Source organism: Salvelinus namaycush, chromosome 4 (genome assembly GCF_016432855.1).
Source record: "Salvelinus namaycush isolate Seneca chromosome 4, SaNama_1.0, whole genome shotgun sequence".
Classification (NCBI taxonomy): Eukaryota; Metazoa; Chordata; class Actinopteri; order Salmoniformes; family Salmonidae; genus Salvelinus; species Salvelinus namaycush.
The window spans coordinates 53,068,019-53,095,901 of record NC_052310.1 but is presented as its reverse complement, the minus strand read 5'-3'; the positions used below and the strand labels follow the sequence as shown (position 1 = coordinate 53,095,901).

The 27,883-nt window shown below is 44.3% G+C and overlaps 1 protein-coding gene across 1 annotated transcript in view; it reads left to right on the top strand.

Annotated features, from left to right (window-relative positions):
• Positions 1-27,883, top strand: part of LOC120046612 (heterogeneous nuclear ribonucleoprotein L-like) — a 59,984-nt gene that overhangs the window by 21,432 nt on the left and 10,669 nt on the right. The window contains exons 2-3 of the mRNA XM_038991988.1: positions 18,110-18,228; positions 19,353-19,590. Of these exons, the coding sequence (XP_038847916.1) occupies positions 18,110-18,228; positions 19,353-19,590 (357 nt within the window). The remainder of the gene's footprint in view (positions 1-18,109; positions 18,229-19,352; positions 19,591-27,883) is intronic.

Below are 27,883 nucleotides of genomic sequence, written 5' to 3'. Positions count from 1 at the left end.
TACAGTACTGTACATGCCAATATCAGACATTCACTATATAAGGCAAAAAACTATTGTGAGAAAACCATCAGTAGAGTTAAATACGTTTGAAACCCATTACTGTTTTTTGTATTTTTCATTTGGTACATTGGAATTTAACAACAGAAGGTATTTTTATGTGCACTACGTCATCACACACAGCCTTTAACCTGAAACAAGTCAATGTGATGGAAACACATCTCTGGTGTGAAAATGCGCATCTTGTTTTTATGTAGATTTTAGAATATTCAGATGAAAATCAGTTGCCAATTGGATGGAAACCTAGCTACGGTTGCCAATATTAGAACAGGGAAAATATGTGTTAGATTTCCCACTGGCATGAATCATTTTTCAAACAGAGAAAGGATTGAGTGTGTATTTTTACATTTTACATTTATTAATCTTAAAATAGCTAGGTGGGAGAGGCACATATCACAGGCATAGTAAATACACCTTTGAGCAGGGACCCACCTGTCCTAGCTTCAGGGGGAAGCTGGTTCCACCATTGGGGTGACAGGACAGAGAAGAACTTTGTCTGGGCTGAGCGGGAGCCAAGAGACAAGAGGTTGCTGAATGGAGTGCTTGAGTTGGGGTGTAGGGTTTGAGCATAGCCTAAAGGTAGGGAGGGGCAGTTCCTGTTGCTGCTCCGTAGGTAAGCACTATGGTCTTGTAGTGGATGCGAGCTTCAAGTGGAAGCCAGTGGAGTGTGCGGAGCAGCTGGGTGGCATGGGAGAGCTTGGGAAGGTTGAAAACCAGGTGGGCTGCAGCATTCTGGATCATTTGCAGCGGTTTGATGGCACAAGCGCTGAGCCCAGCCAACAGCAAGTTGCAGTAATCCAGATGGGCAATGACAAGTGCCTGGATTAGGACCTGCGCCGCTTCCTGTGTGAGGCAGGGTCGTACTCTACGGATGTTGTAGAGCATGAACATGCAGGAGCGAGTCACTGCTTTGATGTTTGCAGAGAACGACAGGGTGTTGTCCAAGGTCACGCCAAGGTTTTTTGAACTCTAGGAGGGGGACACTGAGGAGTTGTCAACCGTGGTGGAGAGGTCTTTGAGCAGGCAAGCCTTCCCTGGGAAGAAGAGCAGCTCCGTCTTGTCAAGGTTGAGCTTGAAGTGGTGGGCTGCCACCTGGGTGTCAGCAGGCGGGAAGGAGAAAAGTAGTTGAGTGTCATCCGCATAGCAATGATAGGACAGAGCCAAGTGACTTGGTGTATAGAGAGAAGAGGGCCTAGAACTGAGCCCTGGGGCACACCAGTAGTGAGAGTATGTGTTGCAGACACAGATCCTCTCCACGTCACCTGGTAGGAGCGGCCTGCCAGGTAGGATGGAATCCAAGCGTGTGCAGAGCCTGAGACGCCCAGCCCTGAGAGGATGGAGAGGAGGATCTGATGGTTTACCGTGTCTAATGCAGTGGATAGATCTAGGAGAATGAGAACAGAGGACAGAGAGTCAGCTTTGGTTGAGTGACCCGTCTTGAAGCCTGACTGTTTAGGGTCAGATGAGTTGAGTGTTGGTTTCTTGAGTAGGGGAGCGACTCTGGCCATTTTGAAGTCAGAGGGGATGCAGCCAGTGGTCAGGGATGAGTTGATGAGGGAAGTAAAGAATGGGATAAGCGGATGGGGTCAAGCGAGCAGGTTGTTGGGCGGCCAGACCTCACAAGTCGCAGGATTTCATCTGGAGAGAGAGTGGAGAAAGAGGTCAAGGCGTAGGGAAGTTCTGTGTGAGTGGGACCAGTGGACTCAATAGGCTGAGTGAATGAGGAGCGGATGTCGTCAACCTTCTTTTCAAAGTGGTTGACAAAGTCGTCCGCAAAGATGGAGGAGAGAGGGGGAGGGGGTGTAGGATTAAGGAGGGAGGAGAATGTGGAAAATAGTTTCTTAGGGTTAGAGGCAAATGCTTGGAATTTAGAGCGATATAAAATGGCTTTAGCAGTGGATACAGAGGAAGAAAAGCTAGAGAGGAGGGAGTGACAGCAGGATAGGTCCTCCGGAAGTTTTGTTTCCTTCCATTTTCACTTATAAAGGTGTCAAGCTCATTGAGGAACTCTCCAAGGGCACCTGGTGGGCGATAGATGACAACAATGATAAGCTTGAGTGGACAAGTGACAGTGACAGCATGGAATTAAAATGAGGAGATGGACAGATGAGGGAGGGAGAAAAGAGAAAATCTCCAGTTAGGAGAAATGAGTAGCCCTGTGCCAACACCGGGACGATCAGATGCTCTTGCACTATCAGAGAAAACATAGTCAGATGAAGAAAGAGCAGCTGGGATATCAGTGTTCTCTGGGGTGATCCATGTCTCCGTCAGGGCCAAAAAGTCAAGGGACTGAAGGGCAGCATAGGCTGAGATTAACTCTGCGTTCTTGACTGCAGATCGGCAATTCCAAATGCTGCCGTGTGTACGTGTGTATAGTGTGTGTTCAGCAGTGATGTGGTCGGGTTGAATAAAGAGAAAACAATACCTAAAAAAAGTAATAAGTGTATCATTATTGTGCAATTTATATCTATAGACTACATTGAGGTTTTAGTTTCATTATTTTTTAGGCTATCTGGCATTAGTGCGTAAGCCTAAACTTCAGAGTCTAACTTTACCCGCACAAAATAGCCTAAAGGCTTTTGGGAACAGGCAGAAAAAGTTAACGTGGATCCACTGATGCAAAAAGGACAATGTCAGAGTTTAATTCAGTAAGAGAAAAGCTGTGCAATGGAGGCTTGAAAATAAAGAGAAGGGAGGGACAGAACAGTAATGTTTGGGAAAGAGTTGGTGAAGTGGTAAAAGAGGATGATAGCAGTGTGATTATTGTGAGGCGCTATACACATTCAACAGTCACAAGACAGGGACTTCAAATAAGCCTATGGCACATAGGGATGTCTGTAGAGATGCTTTCTTTATCAGCATCATAAAATCTGATAGTATTTCAACCACATAAAATATGCATCCAAGCCGATCTGAAATCTTATCAGAAACACGTTGGGTCGTTTTCACAGCTTTCTATTTCCTTACAACTGATCAAACCGATGTAATTTGGACATTTTGCACAGGAAATTGTGAAAGAAGCAGTGATGACAGAGACTTTACCGGTGTTAACTAGATTGACGCATTCATTCTATCAATTTATGACATTATTCTGGTGAGCACGGGTTTATTTAGTCTTCTAGGGCAACATATAATGACAGAAGAGAAGCCGCATGTACTGTATCTAATTATAGACAAGAGGACTAACAAATAACCTACCAAAATGTTTGGTATTATAAGCAGAAACATATCAGAATTAGACAACAACAAAATACTGCACCCCATGTAAAAAAATATATATTCCGCCTTCTCTGACTGTAGGCTACAGCGCATTTGATCATTTTCAATATTTGCGGGTCGGGTGTCGGGTCGGGTGCGGGCCTCAGATTTTCACTTTATCACATATAGTCGGACGGTTGAGGATGGGTTATTAGCAATTGCGGTGGGTGCTGGTGAACAAACAGCTGTTACCCGGCACCACTAGTGTGAGGCTGTTCACAATGATTGTGTGGGTGGGGGGTGTGTGTGTGTGTTTAATTGTATTTCACTAAGTGTGCTCACCATCTTTTGTCAGTTGTGCTCTCCCACAAAGAAACCTGTTGATGAGGGAGTTTGATTTAAATGTTAATTTGTTGAGACTCTGTATGTTAGGGGGTGTTTAAGTGGACTGTTTATGTGTGGTTTGCCCTATGCCCTGTGGTGTATTTGTCGAACTATGTTTAGTGTGTTGTAGGGCCGTACTTAGGTGTGTTTGCGTACGTGCATGTGTGTATAGGGCCATGATTTATGTGATATTTGCCTGTTACCCACATTGTTTCATTCTGTGTGATTGAGACTAAAGGTATTTCTGCATCTTAGAGGTCTGAGTCTTATGTAGAAATCGTCTTTAAAGGAGTATGAACCGACGCTACTGGATTTGATAGGTTTTTGTGTTTGTAGACCTTCATTATGCAATCAAATGCTTCAGGGTTTGCAGCTGCTCAGATCAGAAATGGCAAATGCATCGAATGGAGAAGATCGATAAGGATTGATAAAGACACTGATATGGGGTTTTCCGTGCATGCATTAATTCATGTGTGCATACCTACAGTTGAAGTCGGAAGTTTACATAAACCTTAGCCAAATACATTTAAACTCAGTTTTTCACAAACCCTGACATTTAATCCTAGTAAAAATTCCCTCTTAGGCCAGTTAGGATCACCACTTTAGTTTAAGAATGTGAAATGTCAGAATAATAGTAGAGAGAATGATTTCAGCTTTTATTTCTTTCATCACATTCCCAGTGGGTCAGAAATGTACATACACTCAATTATTATTTGGTAGCATTGCCTTTAAATTGTTTCACTTGGGTCAAACGTTTCGGGTAGCCTTCCACAAGCTTCCCACAATAAGTTGGGTGAATTTTGGCCCATTCCTCCTGACAGAGCTGGTGTAACTGAGTCAGGTTTGTAGGCCTCCTTGCTCACACACGCTGTTTCAGTTCTGCCCACACATTTTCTATAGGATTAAGGTCAGGGCTTTGTAATGGCCACTCCAATGCCTTGACTTTGTTGTCCTTAAGCCATTTTGCCACAACTTTAGAAGAATGCTTGGGTTCATTGTCCATTTGGAAGACCCATTTGCAACCAAGCTTTAACTTCCTGACTGATGTCTTGAGATGTTGCTTCAATATATCCACATAATTTTACCTACTCATGATGCCATCTATTTTTTGAAGTGCACCAGACCCTCCTGCAGCAAAGCACCCCCACAACATGATGCTGCCACCCCCGTGCTTCACAATTGGGATGGTGTTCTTCGGCTTGCAAGCCTCCCCCTTTTTCCTCCAGACATAACGATAGTCATTATGGCCAAACAGTTCTATTTTTGTTTCGTCAGACCAGAGGACATTTCTCCAAAAAGTACGATCTTTGTCCCCATGTGATGTTGCAAACCGTAGTCTGGCTTTTTTATGGAGGTTTTGGAGCAGTGGCTTCTTCCTTGCTGAGCGACCTTTCGGGTTATGTCGATATAGGACTTGTTTTACTGTGAATATAGATACTTTTGTACCTGTTTCCTCCAGCAACTTCACAAGGTCCTTTGCTGTTGTTCTGGGATTGATTTGCACTTTTCGCACCAAAGTACGTTCATGCGGTCATCTCTAGGAGACAGAACGTGTCTCTTTCCTGAGCGGTATTATGGCTGCGTGATGGTGTTTATACTTGCGTACTATTGTTTGTGCAGATGAACGTGGTACCTTCAGGCATTTGGAAATTGCTCCCAAGGATGAACTAGACTTGTGGAGGTCTACAATTGTTTTTCTGAGGTCTTGGCTGATTTATTTTGATTTTCCCATGATGTCAAGCAAAGAGGCACTGAGTTTAAAGGTAGGCCTTGAAATACATCCACAGGTACACCTCCAATTGACTCAAATTATGTCAATTAGCCTATCAGAAGCTTCTAAAGCCATGACATAATTTTCTGGAATTTTCCAAGCTGTTTAAAGGCACAGTCAACTTAGTGTATGTAAACTTCTGACCCACTGGAATTGTGATATAGTGAATTATGAGTGAAATAATCTGTCTGTAAACAATTGTTGGAAAAATGACTTATGGCATGCACAAAGTAGATGTCCTAACAGACTTGCCAAAACTATAGTTTGTTATCAAGAAATGTGTGGAGTGGTTGAAAAACGAGTTTTAATGACTCCAACCTAAGTGTATGTAAACTTCTGACTTCAACTGTACGTGTATGTACGTGTGTAGCCAATGTCTGTATAGTATGTGTAAATATTTTGTGTATTCATGCTTAATGGTATTTCTTAGTGTATATGAGAGTATATCAGTATCAGTTTCTCATTTTAATTCAGCTGATACAACTTGACACCACACAATGTCCTCCTGAGCAGATGACTGATACACATATCTAACATATATTTCTGGAGGTTTCTCTTTATCCTTCCTGGTCTTTATTAATGGTAAAGTTGACCTATCATTCTGCCTGCTCTGGTCATTGTGTTTATGATGTGTAGTCATCTGTGTCTGTGTGTCTAGGCTTTCTCCCTCCCCACTCTGCCTTGGCCTGCTGGAGAAAGTCAATTTTATTGATTGACACTCAAGTGACAGGTCTCCTTTCCTCTTGCAAGGTCACAGTACAGAGCTACATATAGTAATATAGGGAGAGGGTGTGTGTGTGTGTGTGTGTGTGTGTGTGTGTGTGTGTGTGTGTGTGTGTGTGTGTGTGTGTGTGTGTGTGTGTGTGTGTGTGTGTGTGCGTGCGTGCGTGCGTGCGTGCGTGCGTGCGTGCGTGCGTGCGTGCGTGCGTGCGTGTGCCGTCCTGGTAATGGAACACTGTATATACATGATAGACCGAGTGTGTTCGCCACATGCCTTCAAAATGTCTGTCTTGACTGTCTGGACAGTAAGCTGCAGGTGTCAAATGGATTGGCTGTGTTTGTCCCCAGTGCTGTGGAGCTAAAAGGGATTCAATTAAAGTCACATCCACTCATGCTGTCACATTACATGTGTGTAAAAGAAAGTGTGTGTGCATGCGTGTGTGTCTGTTCACAACAGCTGCCCTCTCAGCGTGTCCAGGCAGAATTAATGTGACATTACACCTTAGTGAGGCATCCTGACAGTCATTAGGAAAACACCATTAAAAATGAACGCCCGTGTTCAGATAACGGCAGGACTCTTCTCAGCCAAAACAGCACAACACTAGTAATTGGCTGCTGTGGTAAACAATGGGTCTGAATTTGATTGAATTCGTGAATGTCAAACGGTGCCAGATGCATACTCAGAATAAAGGGTTATGAAAAGGCCAGAGAGAGGCCAGTTATTGTCACAGGCTTGATGAGACTTGATTGCTAATACGGCTAATCTACTCAGACAATTATGCAGGTGTTAGAGCAGGGTTGGGCTGAAACATTACCCTTTAAAGCTGCTTCGTCTGAATGTGGTGCTCTGTTGATTGAATGGTTAGTGTTTTTAGCACCATGAATGTCAGAATGACAAATTACGTCAAAGTCTATTTTGTACAAATAATTATCCCCTGCTCTATCTTTCATTTGAAAGTGTTATTATTCGTACAAGAAAGTCGAGGCTAGACTCGATCATGATCATTATTCAGGGAAGATTTCCTTTGAAGCAGGTCTGTTAGTCCACATGCTGTAAGGCTCATCGTATGACAGAGAGGGATTCTAAACGATTCATGATAGGCATGTGAAATGGTATGTATGGTAAGCTAACTTTGAGCCTCATTTTAACCATCCCCCAAAATGTCCATTCTGAAATGTTGTTTTTAGGGCGAAGCTCAATGTGAAGGCCTTGTGTGTTTCAGGGATGCAGTCTGGTATAGAATGAAATGGTTTCATTTAAAGGAAAACCTGGTTGAACTCTTGAGGTGGAATTGGAGCGGGATGGGACGCTGTAGTAGAATAATCATATTCTTAAGGAATATGTCTCAGTGAGGAATGGAGGGGCTGTCACTGGGAGGGTTGTTTTTCACACATCCCTGACCTGCGGATGATATAATATTCCTCCCAGACGTCTAGGGGAGGGGGGTGGGGCTCCTGGGAGGCAAAACGTCAACAGTCGATGTTCAACACTCAAACACATACGGAGGGACACAGACACACACTCATGTTTCTCGTATTTGCACATGCTCGCACACAGACCCACACACACACACACACATTGCACACATGTGCACTCTCAAACACACACACACACACACACACACACACACACACACACACACACACACACACACACACACACACACACACACACACACACACAGACACAGACACAGACACAGACACAGACACAGACACAGACACAGACACAGACACACATAAACAAACATGCTCAAGCCCCTAGGAAACAAACCCTGGAAAGCTGATGTTAAACACAAACTCTCTCTTACTCACACACACACACACACACACACACACACACACACACACACACACACACACACACACACACACACACACACACACACACGCACACACACACACACACACACACACACACCCACACTCGCAGGGGACTTGGCCTGGAAAGCTGATGTTCACAGTCCATGGAACATCACTCTGTACTCTCTGGCCTGGACCTCATAGATTATCAACATGCTAACAGACTCCCCCAAGTTAACCCATGTTCTTCAGTATATCCCACTACAGAGTCCCAACACGCTTACACACTCTCTCCTCCTAAACATACTGTGCTACTAAACTGCTTTTAATCATTCTCAACATGTCTCTCTAGACTCTCTTCACCATGTATCTGTTGTATTGCTCTCTCCCATCAGCTTACATGCCTTAATAGATTTTCTGACATAGATGTATGAATCTGATCTGCTTTGTATTCCCAGGACAACATACTGTATAGTTAATCTAGCTACTGTGTGTAGAGAGACTAGTCTGAGATGGAGACTATAGAGACTTTAAGGCTCCCAAAGCTCTCACAAGGATGAGCTTTCAGGACTCAATTGGAGCCTTTGAAAGTTTGATGTAAAACCCAATCCCCACCTGTGGATTACTTATGTAATTGTTATATTGTGTTCCCAGTGGAATTGGTGTTGGAAGGACTCAGTTGCCAACTGTGTGTGTGTGTTTGTTTGTTTGTTTGTGTGTGTGTGTGTGTGTGTGTGTGTGTGTGTGTGTGTGTGTGTGTGTGTGTGTGTGTGTGTGTGTGTGTGTGTGTGTGTGTGTGTGTGTGTGTGTGTGTGTGTGTGTGTGTGTGTGTATCTGGATGTCGATTACAGGATTGGCGTCAATTCAGTTTTCAGTCAATTCAGGTAGTAAAAATGAAGGACATTTAACTACGTTTAAATTCTGTACGCATATCTCAGAGACGTATGTTGTATTAGGTTTATTATGATGACGTGTATAAATACTTACAACTTACATAGTAGGCCTTTTACTCCTCCTGGAACATACTCAGGTCACTTAATACTGTGCAACAAGTGTTCAACAGTATTAAGTGTTCAACAGTATTAGGTTCAACAGTATTAAGTGTTCAACAGTATTAAGTTCAACAGTATTAAGTGTTCAACAGTATTAAGTTCAACAGTATTAAGTGTTCAACAGTATTAAGTGTTCAACAGTATTAAGTTCATCAGTATTAAGTGTTCAACAGTATTACGTTCAACAGTATTAAGTGTTCAACAGTATTAAGTTCAACAGTATTAAGAATGTTCAACAAGTCCGTACTCTTTATCTTATCCTCATTTTGATCGTTTCATCAAAGTTCTGAGAAAATGAATGTAAGATGCATTTCTCAATTTCTCTTCACCATGTAAGGAAGCATGATATGACTTTATCATTTAAGGGAAGGAAGTTACAGTTCACTCTGCCTCCAATAAGTATTCAAAAAGAACATTACCTGCCTCACACTTGAACTTAGTTCAACTGCACCGCCAAAACGTTTAGGTATCTGTGGACGTTTGGCAGGAAGTATGTTTGCAGGACTTCTCCTCTTTATACCAGTTCTACTGGCTGAAGATGTGGCAGTTTTATTTTGTAGAAAGAAGAGTGTTTGCGCCTTAGAAGGATTGTCTGTAGAATTGTCCTGCGGTTTCACAATCCAGGATACCAGACGTGAAATAAAAGAAGTCTACTGGTTTAACAACGACAACAGGAAGAAATGGAAGGACACAACTATTCCGGAGGATCTGAGTGAAGACCCAGAGTATTATGGTCGTTTGTTACGTGCTGCTGTTGGGGGTTTCAGTCAATATTCCCTAACTACTACGATCATAGATTTGAGACCAAGTGACTCTGCTGAGTATAAGTTGAGAGTTAACACACAGAACTCGGGATGGAAGAACAGCGAATCTGGAACAACTGTTTTTGTCACAGGTCTGAAGGTGATTAAGAATCCGGACACTGTGAAAGAGGGACAAAAACTAACACTGACCTGCAGTACCATGTGTACCCTGAGTAACAACCCCAACCTTACTTACATCTGGTATAAGAATGGACGACGACTAACCAACCCAAAGACCCTAAAGACCAACCTGTACCTAGACCCATTCAGCATTACGGTTTCTGGCAGTTACTCCTGTGCTGTAAATGATCTCCGTTCTCCTTCACTTTGTCTCCTGGATAACTGTTGAGATGTGAAATACGCAAAGAAGACAATCTGCGCCATAACCGGGTCATCTGTGGACCTGCCTTGCACTTACACATACCCCAGTGGTCAGACCATCACAGAGACTCTCTGGTCAAAAACGGTGGATGCTAAAGGGAAGCGTGAAGACTTGGAGTATGGAGATAGTGTGCAGTACCGTGGAGATAAGAAGACTGACTGCACCCTGAGAATCACAGAGCTCAGAGAGAGAGACTCAGCCAACTACAGTTTCAGATTCAAAACAGAACAGGGGAGCTACAATGACCCATTTCAGGTCACTCTGTCTGTCACAGATGTATTTGTAAATGTTATACCTGACATCGTCATAGAGGGAGAGAAAGTCTGGATCTCGTGCTCAACGTCCTGCATTCTGAAGCAAAACTCTACTGACTACATCTTCTACAAGGACAAACTTCGCCTACCTAGCCCTAACAGACACTGGGGCTTGTACCTTGACCCAGTCAGCAGTGAGGATGCAGGCAGCTACTCCTGTGTATTGGTTGGCCTCGAGAATCAGCACTCCCTTGCAGCTACACTCATTGTGAGATATCCTCCAAGGTCCACCACTGTGACAGTCAGCACAGATCAGAATAAAATAGTGGAAGGCAGTTCAGTGACTCTGACCTGTAGCAGCGATGCCAACCCACCAATGGAGATATACACCTGGTACAAAAAGAACGGAACTAAAGTGAGCGTCTTACAGGGAGAAACAGAAAGTTACACCATCCCCAGTGTCAGTCTTGGGTACATTGACCAGTACTTCTGTGAGGCTAAGAATGAGATTGGAGCTCAGAACTCTACCTGGGACCTGACCACAGATGATAGACTAGTGAATGTCTTGACTCCTGTACTGTGGGTTGTGGCTGTCCTGACTGCTGGAACTCTTCTCGTTCTCGGCTACTACACACTGAAACAGAGAAACCGTGGAGAAAGAGCTGATACACCGAGAGTCCATTATGTCAGTAATGATGCCTCGAACTCCGATGTGAGTGAGAAGGAGAGCGTAGATCATCTCTACGCTCACCCTAATGAGTATGGTGACATACAGGGTGACATTGATGAGTACGATGACATACAGGATGACACCTACACAGCCCTTCAGAGAGACACTCGCCTCTCGATCTACGATTCTATCCCGAAGAGAGAATCACCATAGAGCCTGAAGACCTACGGCACCAACCCAAAAATACACCTTGCACCTTTTTTTGTCCTGCTATCACATTGACCTGTCTGGGATGTTTCCCACACATTGAGCTTTAACGTTAGAGTTTATGCTGAAGGTGAATATGATTGCTATTGGCATTGGCTACTGCAAATGTAAATGGTGTTATATTATTTGGTTTTTAGAGTTGATTGTTGCTTACTACACAAGATGAGGTGCTTCTACACCTGCATTGCTTGCTGTTTGGGGTTTTAGGCTGGGTTTCTGTACAGCACTTCGAGATATTAGCTGATGTACGAAGGGCTATATAAAATAAACTTGATTTGATTTGATGAGGTTGAAAGAAACATAATCAAATCACATGCAAGTTTTCATATTCTTTACAGTGAGGGAAATATATGAAAATATGCCATTTAGTAATTGCCACTTCAATTACTGCTCATGCTCATGGTAATTCTCTTTAATCATGGATTGATTATTACAAAATAGACGCTTGTAGATATAGCAATAAAAACAGCTATTCTGAAAGCAAAGATACATAGGAATATATCAGCAATCGTTCAAAACTGTCTGTATTGTTAATATAATACTAAGATTTAAGTAAATTAAATGAATTAAATGTTTGCTGTATGACAATATATTTGTTTTTTTGACCCCTGGTTTATTAGCATACTAGTATGCTAACTCTAACCGTTAAGGTTATAATTACATTAAGGGTTAGGGTTAGGAGCTAGGGTTAGGGTTAAGGTTTTGGGGTTAAGATTGGGGTTAGGGTTAAACCCCCTAGAAATAGCATTTGACCTTGTGGGGACTAACAAAATGTCCCCAGTTGGTCAAATTTTTGTTAGTTTACTATTCTTGTGGGGACTTCTGGTCCCCACAAGAATAGTTAAACACGTCCACACACACAACACACACACCTCCCAATACAGAAGCTAATTGGTCGACTATCACAATACACCGCAACAGCTCTTTTCCTGCATGGCCTACATTTTTCCTGAAGCCAGTCCTGAAATGTGCTATAAATACCAGAGAGAGGGGAGAGGAACACACACACACACAGTGAGGGTACACTCTTAGAAAAAAGGGTTCCAAAAGGGTTCTTCGGCTGTCCCCGTAGGAGATCCCTTTTTGGTTCCAGGTAGAACCATTTTTGGTCCAGGTAGAAGAACTTCTGGGTTCTTCTGTGGAAAGTGTTCTACATGGAACTCAAAAAGGGTTCTACCTTGAAACAAAAAGGGTTCTTCAAAGGGTTATCTTATGGGAACAACCGAAGAACCCTTATAGGTTGTAGATAGCACCTTTTTTTCTAAGAGTGTAGGGGAAGACACATGTATTCTGTCTCTCTATGCGCATACTGGTGCCATGCACTCACTAAACGCCAGGTGCTGATGTGTGTGCCAGGGTGTCACCTCCCTATGAGACTGCCAGGGGGTCACCTCCCTATGAGACTGCCAGGGGGTCACCTCCCTATGAGACTGCCAGGGGGTCACCTCCCTATGAGACTGCCAGGGGTCACCTCCCTATGAGACTGCCAGGGGGTCACCTCCCTATGAGACTGCCAGGGGTCACCTCCCTATGAGACTGCCAGGGGCTTAGTGAACACACGGTAAAACACTCGCACACACAATAGACTGAGGACATCGGCAAGAAAGTGGGATCCACACATCATAAGAGAGAGGAGAGAGAAAGATAAAGTGCTGTAGAGAGAGTGAGAAGGTAAGAGTAATTTAACCTCATTTTAGCCCTGGTCACCTGCGCTGCGGTGGAGATTATTCAGGATTAGAGTGAGGAATGAGCTGGAATACAAGGCCAGTAGGCCACTCTCACTCACCACTTTAACACACACTGAAAAAAACTGCGCTCTGGGAAAATGAGTCAGCTGATGGATTGGACTGCCACTTAACCTTGGGAACCATCTGGCCATGCCTGCACATACAGTACATACACTCACATACACTCACACACACTTGGGAAGCCAACTGATCCTTGCACACTAGTTTGGTATTTCACAGAGAACAGGGGGAGAGGAGAGGACCAACTAAGCTAGAAAGCCCAAGAAAGAGGAGAGTTATTCCGCTATTTTCATCACTTAAAGGCACCACATTCTATTTACCTGATTGTCACCAAGTAGCTGAGTCATTTAATTGGTTCTTCAGCTCAGAGAAACTGATGATATAGCCTTGCCTCCCCCTTATCCGTATGAAAGAGAATGGAATGGAACTTCTCCATGACCCTCGGAATGAATACATTGATATGGAAAGAATAACATGATTTAATGTGATGTGTGAACAACTGTGTGATATATAGTGAATCTCATTATAGATTATCAGAGTCTGCAGAGACTGAACTGTGGGCCATTTGAAATCAATCTCATTTTGGAGACAGAGCCTGCCAGTAAGCATTTAATCTTACTGCCTTGTCAGTAGTCTCTCTCTCTCTCTCTCTCTCTCTCTCTCTCTCTCTCTCTCTCTCTCTCTCTCTCTCTCTCTCTCTCTCTCTCTCTCTCTCTCTCTCTCTCTCTCTCTCTCTCTCTCTCTATCTCTCTTAGCACAGGCTGTAGTCTCTTTCTTTCTTTCTCTCTCTCCATTTGTATAACTAAAACCTTCCCTCTCTTTGCCTCTCTTTCTTGAACTATTCGCATCTCTTCGTTAACCCCTAGCTGTCTCTTCTTATAGTGCTGTCTTTTGACTTTCAACCTCCTCATTCTGCCTTGTTTCCTCTTCCTCTTCCTGGCTCCCCCTCATAGACTTTGAGTAGAATAGGACATCTGAAAGGGCAGAGTGGGAGGTTTTTGTTGCACTATAGGAATGGAGATGTATTGCTAAATCAATCAAAGAGAGGTGTTTGAAAGAGAAGGGTGAGCTTTAACACTATGCTGCACAACCACCTTGTCCATTCGGCATAGGTCCTGACCGTTATTCCTGCATGTCATATATTGAATGCATGTTAACATCGTGATATCACTATCAGAGAGAGATAGAGTCCCGCCCACTACCACTAGAGAAATCCAGCTCAGCCCGCCCAGTTACTGTATATCCTGAGCCTATTAGATCACAGAGGTAGTGTAAACATCGTTCTGTTGCTACAGCCTGAAATAAAGACTCATCTGAGATTCCCCGAGCAGGCCATGGTTTTTCTTCTAAATATTTTATCTTGCCTTTAAATATGAGAGCATTTTTTGCTGATTTAACCATTTTCACCCGTGGAACTAACCCTTCAGTTCAGTCGGGAATCCCTGTTCCATGTTCCAAAAAAAATAAATGTTTTCACCTAATTTTAACATTCTATCTTAAAGATCACATGCTCAACTTAATTAAAAACACATTTTCCCATCTCAAGAGGTTAAATTAAAAAATACTATAGTAAGTGCCGATTAAGTGCCAAATATAATAACAGGGTTGACCATAACAGGGTTGACGATTTCATGGAATGGACGGGAGTTGTGCACAACAGGGAGTTGCAATTAAATGTAAGCTTCACAAAAAAAAGGAAATTGTTAAAACATTTCTAGCCTGTCTATCTATGGGTAACAGGGTTGATGTGTTATGCTCGACCCGCGCAGTTTTCCACCACAAAACACCAGAAAATGGCCAAAAAGAGTAGAACCAGCTCACCTGCTTTTACACTAGGATTTGACTATTAGATGTTCAATGTTTATTTTTATTTTATTTAAAAAGGAAAAGTTTCACCAAATTAAAATGAGAATTCAGTTCATGTAACAGGGTTGACCTTAAAATGAGGGACACTAATCACATAAAATAAATGAATCACTAATCACATGAAAAAAATAATAGTCTTCAGAAATGACTTTGTCAAAACAACAAAATAACTTGGGTTTTACAATGATGGTGAAACTTGGAGAAATGTTGGGGTTAAGTGGGTTCACATCTTCCTAAAGGTGACACAGGGTTGATGGAGGGACATGTCAAAGTGCTGAATTTGCACTTTATCAAGTCTTTATTCATATTAAAAATCTGATGTATTGAATTATTCATGTGGTCTATAGTAAAGGGCACTTCATTTAATATAACAGGCTTTTAAAATGCAATATTGGTGCACAATTTCTACTTCAAATATCAAAGGGATGAAAAGGCACCCATTTGCCCTCTCCGATGCACACAGAGGGGTCCAGTCCCAGTTAGGAAGGTACCCTGTACTGGAGGTCATCCACTCTCTGATGCACACAGAGGGGTCCAGTCCCAGTTAGGAAGGTACCCTGTACTGGAGGTCATCCACTCTCCGATGCACACAGAGGGGTCCAGTCCCAGTTAGGAAGGTACCCTGTACTGGAGGTCATCCACTCTCTGATGCACACAGAGGGGTCCAGTCCCAGTTAGGAAGGTACCCTGTACTGGAGGTCATCCACTCTCCGATGCACACAGAGGGGTCCTGTCCCAGTTAGGAAGGTACCCTGTACTGGAGGTCATCCACTCTCTGATGCACACAGAGGGGTCCAGTCCCAGTTAGGAAGGTACCCTGTACTGGAGGTCATCCACTCTCTGATGCACACAGAGGGGTCCAGTCCCAGTTAGGAAGGTACCCTGTACTGGAGGTCATCCACTCTCTGATGCACACAGAGGGGTCCAGTCCCAGTTAGGAAGGTACCCTGTACTGGAGATCATCCACTCTCCGATGCACATAGAGGGGTCCAGTCCCAGTTAGGAAGGTACCCTGTACTGGAGGTCATCCACTCTCTGATGCACACAGAGGGGTCCAGTCCCAGTTAGGAAGGTACCCTGTACTGGAGGTCATCCACTCTCCGATGCACACAGAGGGGTCCAGTCCCAGTTAGGAAGGTACCCTGTACTGGAGGTCATCCACTCTCCGATGCACACAGAGGGGTCCAGTCCCAGTTAGGAAGGTACTCTGTACTGGAGGTCATCCACTCTCCGATGCACATAGAGGGGTCCAGTCCCAGTTAGGAAGGTACCCTGTACTGGAGGTCATCCACTCTCCGATGCACTCTCACTCTCTCACATAGAGGGGTCCAGTCCCAGTTAGGAAGGTACCCTGTACTGGAGGTCATCCACTCTCTGATGCACTCTCACTCTCTCACATAGAGGGGTCCAGTCCCAGTTAGGAAGGTACCCTGTACTGGAGGTCATCCACTCTCCGATGCACACAGAGGGGTCCAGTCCCAGTTAGGAAGGTACCCTGTACTGGAGGCCATCCACTCTCCGATGCACATAGAGGGGTCCAGTCCCAGTTAGGAAGGTACCCTGTGCTGGAGGTCATCCACTCTCTGATGCACACAGAGGGGTCCAGTCCCAGTTAGGAAGGTACCCTGTACTGGAGGTCATCCACTCTCCGATGCACACAGAGGGGTCCAGTCCCAGTTAGGAAGGTACCCTGTACTGGAGGTCATCCACTCTCCGATGCACACAGAGGGGTCCAGTCCCAGTTAGGAAGGTACTCTGTACTTGAGGTCATCCACTCTCCGATGCACATAGAGTGGTCCAGTCCCAGTTAGGAAGGTACTCTGTACTTGAGGTCATCCACTCTCCGATGCACATAGAGTGGTCCAGTCCCAGTTAGGAAGGTACCCTGTACTGGAGGTCATCCACTCTCCGATGCACACAGAGGGGTCCAGTCCCAGTTAGGAAGGTACCCTGTACTGGAGGCCATCCACTCTCCAATGCACACAGAGGGGTCCAGTCCCAGTTAGGAAGGTACTCTGTACTTGAGGTCATCCACTCTCCGATGCACATAGAGTGGTCCAGTCCCAGTTAGGAAGGTACTCTGTACTTGAGGTCATCCACTCTCCGATGCACATAGAGTGGTCCAGTCCCAGTTAGGAAGGTACCCTGTACTGGAGGTCATCCACTCTCCGATGCACACAGAGGGGTCCAGTCCCAGTTAGGAAGGTACCCTGTACTGGAGGCCATCCACTCTCCGATGCACATAGAGGGGTCCAGTCCCAGTTAGGAAGGTACCCTGTGCTGGAGGTCATCCACTCTCTGATGCACACAGAGGGGTCCAGTCCCAGTTAGGAAGGTACCCTGTACTGGAGGTCATCCACTCTCCGATGCACACAGAGGGGTCCAGTCCCAGTTAGGAAGGTACCCTGTACTGGAGGTCATCCACTCTCCGATGCACACAGAGGGGTCCAGTCCCAGTTAGGAAGGTACTCTGTACTTGAGGTCATCCACTCTCCGATGCACATAGAGTGGTCCAGTCCCAGTTAGGAAGGTACTCTGTACTTGAGGTCATCCACTCTCCGATGCACATAGAGTGGTCCAGTCCCAGTTAGGAAGGTACCCTGTACTGGAGGTCATCCACTCTCCGATGCACTCTCACTCTCTCACATAGAGGGGTCCAGTCCCAGTTAGGAAGGTACCCTGTACTGGAGGTCATCCACTCTCCGATGCACATAGAGGGGTCCAGTCCCAGTTAGGAAGGTACCCTGTACTGGAGGTCATCCACTCTCCGATGCACTCTCACTCTCTCACATAGAGGGGTCCAGTCCCAGGTAGGAAGGTACCCTGTACTGGAGGTCATCCATTTTGAGCTGCAGTTAAATTATTCAACCTGAAACCTCCTCCCTACACCCACTCTTTTCAAAATGACTCCTATTTTACATAGGTATTATACAGTACATTGCACTTGAATTGTCAGTTGATTTATGATCAACAGAACCTCTGCCCCTATTCTAGGAATTGTATTTGTTCTGAGCTCTAACCAATATTGTGTGTGTGTGTGTGTGTGTGTGTGTGTGTGTGTGTGTGTGTGTGTGTGTGTGTGTGTGTGTGTGTGTGTGTGTGTGTGTGTGTGTGTGTGTGTGTGTGTGTTGCAGGACAGTGGGGATGACTCCCACAGAATTGCCCAGTCCCCAGTGGTCCATGTCAGGGGGCTGTGTGAGGCCGTGGTGGAGGCTGACCTGGTGGAGGCCCTGGAAAAGTTTGGCCCTATATGGTAAGAATCCACTCACATATGTTGGATGATATGTGCCCCCCACCCTTTAAGCCCCTGTTCTCGTCATTGTAAGACATTGAAACAAAAAGGCTTTTATCTCATCTTTTTGTTAAACATAGGAAAATAATAGGGAACATGTCAGAAATTGGAAATATGCACTGTACTGTGACTTGGAAGGCTGTGGATAAGAGTGTATGCTAGATGGATCATGTAAATGTGGTGTAGATAAGTAAGTGTGAGGCATTTCCACTCAGGCCTCCCCAGTGACTTGCCTTTCATCCTGTTGAAGTCATTGGGGGTTCTGTAGAAATACAAACTTATATCAGCATGTACTGAAGCAGTGATCTAACAAGGCGCAACTCACTTCCTTTGAAGAGCTACACACATACTTACAGACACACACAAACATTTTCAGAGTCACACGTCAGTATAAAGTCAACTCACATACACAAATACCAGCACACACATAGAGTGGAGGTGGTTGTGGCCAAACCAAGCTTTTACCTCACGGAGACCTTGAGTAACAGAGAGAGCTCAGTGTTAATCAGGCTCATTATGTGGTGCAATATTAATTACGTAACGTCCCATCAATCCTAGGAGAGCTGCGACAGCATGGTTAACCCACAACATAGAGACAATCTACCGTACCATGGTAACTGTAGAAACTATGGTAACTGTCCAATTAGACCAGCACTGCCCACAGTATGGTCACAACTGCAGTTACTCCCCTCTTCTGTTTTTGTGCATTAATGTTGAGCCTTCATAGGGGATTTTTTGAGGAAATATAAACAAAAAGCCCCACAAACAAATAGAGCGGTTTCCTTTCTGGTAGAATTGTTTGAAAGTATAACCTCATAACCTCATAATTGAACTAGGAAATGTTTTACAATCCAAACTTGCAAAGTTTTCATTCTGTCAGTTCAGGACATGAGTTCTCATCGGGCAAATTTCAAAGACACCCTATTTTCCAATAGTGTTCTACTTTTAGCACCAAATGTGGTTCACTACAGTAGACAGGGAATGTGGTGTTATTTGAACCACAGTCCATTTAGAGCAGTAGACCATTTCTCTACTCAGTGAATTAAATTCTAATGGACTTCCTTATTGTTCTGTGTTGATGGCAGCTATGTGATGATGATGCCCTTTAAGCGGCAGGCGCTGGTGGAGTTTGAGATGGTGGAGAGTGCTGATAAGTGTGTGGCGTGTGGGAGTAGCGAGGCCGTCTACATCGCAGGCCAGCAGGCCTTCTTCAACTACTCCACTAGCAAGAGGATTACCCGGCCCACCAACTCAGACAACCCCAACAGTGGCAATAAAGTCCTGCTCCTGTCTATCCAGAATCCCCTCTACCCCATCACCACGGTAAGAACATGGTAATAGTACGTGACTCCTGGCATGAGTCAGTGCTGAAAATGCATACTGTATTACACAATAGCATCACAGCAGTAACAGTAATTGCCACCCGCCTGGCACTGTTTGGATGCTATACTCTCACCATGGTAACAGTACTGACCAAGAGTACCTCATTATTGTCCATGTTAACCGTAGTCAAGTGAATATATGAATCATAAGCATTGTCTATTATCATAGAATTACAGGGTTTCTATTTGTACTCTTTCCTGCTCTCTCACTCCCTTTCTATCTCTCTATGTTACCCTCTCTTTCTTTCTTTCTTTCTTTCTTTCTCTCTCTGTCTACCTCTCTCCCCTAATGGGAGCAGTCAGGCGACATTTAGAAAGTAGTGCTTAAAAGCATCTTGTGGCTGTTTCAAGGTTTTATTTCCCCCTGAGTTTGTACATATCTCCTGCCAACACCCATCTATTGCCACCTTTCTCTCTCATCTCCCTCTGCTGTCTTTCTCTCCCCCTCCCTCCCTCTCGGGTTGCATTGCAAGATAGAGAGGGCTCTCCGCGGGGTACCTGTAGTGTTCAGATAGCATGTGTCTGATGTAGGGCTGACCCCATTTAGTCGACTGGTCGATAGGCGGTTGGTCGACCGAGATTTCTTTAGTCGAGCATATAGCAAACACAAAATAAAAATGTCATGGTGTACAAGACACCTGTCTGATTTGCGCCTGTCTGCATTGACTGATCCATTGTGGAGGCCCGTGGGGATGGTATAGTCCATCAGTCTAAGACATTTGCTACTGAAAATGTGTATGGTTATATTACATAAGAACAATAAAAAATGTATTATTTTATAACAAATGCGCTTTCTCCCACGTTGGATAGCGGTTGATATCCGTGGTTCTGAAACATCAGTGCGCTGTTGAACTGGTGCCATTTCCTAGACCATGTGGCTACGTGCATAATAAATCCAAATAAAATAAAATGTTATGGTTCGTATACACATATTTAGCAGATATTATTGCGGGTGTGTCACGCTCGTCGAAAGGGAAATGACTGGACCAAGGTGCAGCGTGGTGAGCGTACATTTTTCTTTATTAAGAATGTCGCCAACAAAACAAGAAACACCAACAACGAACGTGAAGCTTACTAGGGCTATACAGGCCATTAACAAAGACAACTACCCACAACTAAGGTGGCCAAACAGGCTGCCTAAGTATGATTCCCCATCAGAGACAACGATAGACAGCTGCCTCTGATTGGGAACCACACTCTGCCAAACACACAGAAATACAAAACATAGAATGCCCACCCCACATCACACCCGGACCTAACCAAAAATAGAAATAAAACGTCTCTCTAAGTTCAGGGCGTGACAGGGTGTAGCGAAATGCTTGTGTTCCTAGCTCCAACAGTGCAGTAGTATCTAAAAATTCACAAAATTACACACAAATCTAGAAGTAAAAGAATGGAATTAAGAAATATATAAATATTAGATCGAGCAATGTCCGAGTGGCATTGACTAAAATTCAGTAGAATAGAATACAGTACATACATATGACATGAGTAAAGCAATATGTAAACATTTTTAAAGTAACAAGTGTTCCATTTTTAAAGTGGCCAGTGAATCCAAGTCTATGTATATAGGGCAGCAGCCTCTAAGGTGCAGTGTTGAGTAACCGGGTGGAAGCCGGCTAGTGATGGCTATTTAACAGTCTGATGGCCTTGAGAAAGAAGCTGTTTATCTCTCGACCCCAGCTTTGATGCACCTGTACTGACCTCACCTTCTGGATGAAAGCGGGGTGAACAGGCCGTGGCTCGGGTGGTTGATGTCCTTGATGAGCTTTTTGGCCTTCCTGTGACATCTGGTGCTGTAGGTGTCCTGGAGGGCAGGTAGTTTGCCCCCGGTGATGCGTTGTGCAGACCGCACTACCCTCTGGAGAGCCCTGCGGTTGCGGGCGGTGCAGTTGCCGTACCAGGCAGTGATAGAGCTCGACAGGATGCTCTCAATTGTGCATCTGTAAAGGTTTGCGAGGGTTTTAGGGGCCAAGACATATTTATTCAGCCTCCTGCGGTTGAAGAGGCACTGTTGCGCCTTTTTCACTACACTGTCTGTGTGGGTGGACCATTTCAAATCATCAGTGATGTGTACGCAGAGGAACTTGAAGCTTTCCACCTTCTCCACTGCGGTCCCATCAATGTGGATAGGGGTGTGCTCCCTCTGCTGTTTCCTGAAGTCCACGATCAGCTCCTTTGTTTTGTTGACGTTGAGTGGGAGGTTATTTTCCTGGCACCACTCTCCCAGGGCCCTCACCTCCTCCCTGTAGGCTGTCTCGTCACTGTTGGTAATCAGGCCTACTACTGTTGTGTCATCTGCAAACTTGATGATTGAGTTGGAGGTGTGCGTGGCCACGCAGTCATGGGTGAACAGTGAGTACAAATGGGAGCTAAGCACACACCCTTGTGGGGCCCCTGTGTTGAGGATCAGCGAAGTGGAGGTGTTGTTTCCTACCTTCACCACCTGGGTGCGCCCCATCAGGAAGTCTAGGACTCAGTTGCACAGGGCGGGGGCCCTAAGCTTAATGATGAGCTTGGAGGTTACTATGGTGTTGAATGCTGAGCTATAGTCAATGAACGGCATTCTTACGTAAGTATTCCTCTTGTCTAGATGGGATAGGGCAGTGTGCAGTGCGATGGCGATTGCATCGGCTGCAGATCTATTGGGGTGGTAAGCAAATTGAAGTGGGTCTAGGGTGTCAGGTAAAGTAGAGGTGATATGATCCGTAAAACTAGCCTCTCAAAGCACTTCATGATGACAGAAATTAGTGCTACGGGGCGATAGTCATTAAGTTCAGTTACCGTTGCTTTCTTGGGCACAGGAACAATGGTGGACATCTTGAAGCAAGTGGGGACAGCAGACGTCTTGTGTCTGAGTCGTTGAATTGCGACTCCACTTTGTCTCTGTACTGACGTTTTGCCTGTTTGATTGCCTTACGGAGGGATTAACTAGTGTACACTGTTTGTATTCGGCCATATTCCCCGTCACCTTGCCATGGTTAAATGCGGTGGTTTGCGCTTTCAGTTTTGCGCAAATGCTGCCATCTATCCATGGTTTCAGGTTTGGGTAGGTTTTAATAGTCACAGTGGGTACAACATCTCCTTTACACTTCCTGATGAATTCAGTCACCGTATCCGTGTATTCATCAATGTTATTCTCAGAGGCTACCCGAAACATATCCCAGTCCGCGTGATCAAAACAATCTTGAAGCATGGATTCCGACTGGTCAGACCAGCATTGAATAGACCTTAGTACTTCCTGTTTGAGTTTCTGCCTATATGAAGGGAGGAGCAAAATGGAGTCGTGATCAGATTTGCTGAAGGGAGGGCGGGGGAGGGCCTTGGAGGCATTTGGAAAAGTTGAGTAGCAGTGGTCCAATGTTTTTCCAGAGCGAGTACTACAGTCAATGTGATGGTAGAACTTAGGTAGCGTTTTCCTCAAATGTGCTTTGATAAAATCCCCAGCTACAATAAATGCGGCTTCAGGATGTTTGGTTTCCAGATTGCATAAAGTCCAGTGTAGTTCTTTGAGGGCTGTCGGGGTATCGTCTTGAGGGGTAATATACACAGATGTGACTATAACCGAAGAGAATTCTCTAGGGAGGTAATACGGTCGGCATTTGATTGTGAGGTATTCTAGTTCGGGTGAACAAAAGAACTTGAGTTTCTGTATGTTATCACAATCACACCATGGGTAGTTAATCATGAAACATACACCCCCGCCTTTCTTCTTCCCGGAGAGTTCTTTATTCCTATCTGTGCGATGTACTGAGAACCCAGCTGGCTGTATGGATGGGGACAGTATATCCCGAGAGAGCCATGTTTCCGTGAAACAGAGTATGTTACAATCCCTGATGTCTCTTTGGAAGGAGATCCTCGCCCTGAGTTCATCTACTTTATTATCCAGAGACTGAACATTAGCGAGGAATAAACTCGGAGTGGTAGATGGTTCTCCCCTGGAGAAGAGGTATTCGGAGTGGACTTCTAGTAGTGGACTTCGGAGTGGACTTCCAGAGGCTACACCTCTAGGAGTAGCCTCTGGAATAAGTTCAATTGCCCTGGGGGTACGAACAAAGGATCCATTTTGGGAAAGTCATATTCCTGGTCATAATGCTGGTGAGTTACCGCTGCTCTGATATCCAAAAGTTATTTCCGTCTGTATTTAATAAAAATTAAAATAATAATAATAATAATAACCCTCCTTTTTTATCTCCTTATTGTTATTATTACTATTATTATTATGATCATTATAATAAGTAATGTTATTACCATTAGTAGGCTGAGTATAGCAGCCTTGTATAACCACCATCAAGCTGTAGGCCAAAGAGGGCATCTTGTTTAGTCTTAATACCGTAACTTAGGCCTGTATTTCAATACTTATATAGGATACTGTATCAATCAATCATTCATTCGTTAATGTCATCACACAGCATACAAGTCATTCATGATTTGAAATGTAATCAAGCATTTTAGTTTTCAAATAACAAAGCGAACCTTGAGTAATTAGCGGAAACAATAAATAAACCGTTCCATTTCGGCAATTGCATTCACAAATTCATGTGACTGTTTTTAGTCTTTGCTGTAATAAAGGCTTTCAAAAAAGAAATGAAAAAAGACAAACAGACTCTCTGGTATGCTTATAATTGAATTAGTGTTGTTTACATTGTTCCAAACAGTCTGAAAAATTATATTGTAATCTAACAGAACCTGTTTGGCACACCTTACCTTATTTTTCTTGATCTCCAGTATTTTCCGCAATTAGTCAAATTTATTCCACACATCTGACTTCCCCTTTACCTCCTGAGCAACCAAACATTCCCCTGTTTTGAGTTTATTCGTCACGTCATCTGCATCAATTTTGTGTTTCGGCGTTCAGAGTTTGTGCTATAGGTCAGGCCCTCTTGGTCATGTGCATGCGATCATGTGCAACGAGAGCAAGGGTTGAGGGAATAGGAAATGTTTAACCGAAACAAATTAGGGATTTCAGTAACCAAACTTTTCCATCAGAAATGGCTGTAATTATTTTTCAGGTTCAGCAACACGGACAGCGCGATAAACACTGTTGTCGCTGCAGCAGGGAGGGGAGAGAGACAACGGGTGCTAGTCACACAGTTACTAGCTGTCTTTTTTTTAACACAGCGCAGCAAGTCTGAGCCCGGCCTGGTACAATCAAATCAATTGCGGTCGGACTCCCTCTTGTCATCTGTGTGTCTTAATTATTTAATCAAACAGTTGCCTTAAAGCATCAGACAAGCTCAGTGCATATAGTTGATTTAATTAAAACACAAATGGAAAAATTGGTCGAAAGAACAGACGACTCTCGGTCGACCAATACTTTTTTTTAGTCGAGGACAGCCCTTAGCTGATGATAAGAATACCAGGAAGCTCAGGTATATCAGTCTTCCTCAGATATGGGATGCACAAATAGGCTGAGAAAGGATCTAGCCTTATGCTGTCTCACTCCAGCTGAGCAAAGAAGAAATAACACATGCAACAACCAAGATAAATGTGCAGAGACCTAGATAGGGTTGAATTATGTTAGTATTAAGTCAAACAGAGGCAAATTGTCTGATTAGAGAAACACATTCACTGTGTTAGAACATACAAGCATAGAAGTATAACAACACACACTAAAGTACTGATAGATATAAAGTACCAGTCAAAAGTTTGGACACACCTACTCATTCAAGGGATTTTCTTTACTTTTACAATTTTCTACATTGTATATATTATTTTAAACTACGAAATAACACATATGGAATCATGTAGTAACCAAAAAAGTGTTAAACAAATCAAAATAAATTTGAGATTTGAGATTCTTCAAAGTAGCCACCCTTTGCCTTGATGACAGCTTTGCACACTCTTGGCATTCTCTAAACCAGCTTCACCTGGAATGCTTTTCCAACAGTCTTGAATGAGTTCTCACATATGCTGAGCACATGTTGGCTGCTTTTCCTTCACTCTGCAGTTCAACTCATCCTGAACCATCTCAATTGGGTTGAGGCTGGGTGATTGTGGAGGCCAGGTCATCTGATGCAGCACTCCATCACTCACCTTCTTGGTCAAATAGCCCTAGCCCACGAAGTGTGCCTTGAATTCTAAATAAATCACCAGCAGTGTCACCAGCAAAGCACCCCCACACAATCACACCTCCTCCTCCATGCTTCACGGTGGGAACCACACATGCAGAGATCATCCATTCACCTACTCTACGTCTCACAAAGACACGGCGGTTGGAACCAAAAATCTCCAATTTGGACTCATCCGACCAAAGGACAGATTTCCACCAGTCTAATGTCCATTGCTCGTGTTTTTTGACCCAAGCAAGTCTCTTCTTCTTATTAGTGTCCTTTAGTAGTGGTTTCTATGCAGCAATTCGACCATGAAGGCCTGATTCACACAGTCTCCTCTGAACAGTTGATGTTGAGATGTGTCTGGTACTTGAACTCTGAAGCATTTATTTGGGCTGCAATTTCTGAGACTGGTAACTCTAATAAACTTATCCTCTGCAGCAGAGGTAACTCTGGGTCTTCCTTTCCTGTGGCGGTCCTCATGAGAGCCAGTTTCATCATAGCGCGTGATGATTTTTGCGACTGCACTTGAAGAAACTTTCAAAGTTCAAGGCACACCTGTTAATTGAAATGCATTCCAGGTGAAGCTGGTTGAGAGAATGCCAAGAGTGTGCAAAGCTGTCATAAAGGCAAAGGGCGGCTACTTTGAAGAATCTCAAATCTAAAATATATTTAGATTTCTTTAACAGTTTTTTGGTTAATACATGATTCCATATGTACTATCTCATAGTTTTGATGTCTCCACTATTATTCTTCAATGTAGAAAATAGTAACAATAAAGAAAAACCCTGGAATGAGTAGGTGTCCAAACTTTTTCCTGGTACTCTATGGACATAGATATATACACGCTCCCTTATAGATAGACATACAACGCCATAGATAGTGTCTTATATCAAGACCAATGGTACTTTAAAATAAATGGATAGCATATAAACTCAGCAAATAAAGAAACATCCCTTTTTCAGGACCCTGTCTTTCAAAGATCATTCGTAAAAATCCAAATAACTTCACAGATCTTCATTGTAAAGGGTTTAAACACTGTTTCCCATGCTTGTTCAATGAACCATAAACAATTAATGAACACGCACCTGTGGAACAGTCGTTAAGACACTAACAGCTTACAGACGGTAGGCAATTAAGGTCACAGTTATGAAAACTTAGGACACTAAAGAGGCCTTTCTACTGACTCTGAAAAACACCAAAAGAAAGATGCCCAGGGTCCCTGCTCATCTGTGTGAACGTGTCTTAGGCATGCTGCAAGGAGGCATGAGGACTGCAGATGTGGCCAGGGCAATAAATTGCAATGTCCGTACTGTGAGACGCCTAAGACAGCGCTACAGGGAGACAGGACGGACAGCTGATCGTCCTCGCAGTGGCAGACCATGTGTAACAACACCTGCACAGGATCGGTACATCCGAACATCACACCTACGGGACAGGTACAGGATGGCAACAACAACTGCCCGAGTTACACCAGGAACGCACAATCCCTCCATCAGTGCTCAGGTCCTCACCAGACATCACCGGCAACAACATCGCCTATGGGCACAAACCCACCGTCGCTGGACCAGAGTCGCGGTTTTGTCTCACCAGGGGTGATGGTCGGATTTGCGTTCATCGTCGAAGGAATGAGCGTTACACCGAGGCCTGTACTCTGGAGGGTCCGTCATGGTCTGGGGCGGTGTGTCACAGCATCATTGGACTGAGCGTGTTGTCATTGCAGGCAATCTCAACGCTATGCGTTTACAGGGAAGACATCCTCCTCCCTCATGTGGTACCCTTCCTGCAGGCTCTACCTGACATGACCCTCCAGCATGACAATGCCACCAGCCATACTGCTCGTTCTGTGCGTGATTTCCTGTAAGACAGGAATGTCAGTGTTCTGACATGGCCAGCGAAGAGCCCGGATCTCAATCCCATTGAGCATGTCTGGGACCTGTTGGATCGGAGGGTGAGGGCTAGGGCCATTCCCCCCAAAAATGTCTGGGAACTTGCAGGTGCCTTGGTGGAAGAGTGGGGTAACATCTCACAGCAAGAACTGGCAAATAGAGTGCAGTCCATGAGGAGGAGATGCACTGCAGTACTTAATGCAGCTGGTGGCCACACCAGATACTGACTTTACTTTTAATTTTGACCCCCCCTTTGTTCAGGGACACATTATTCCATTTCTGTTAGTCACAT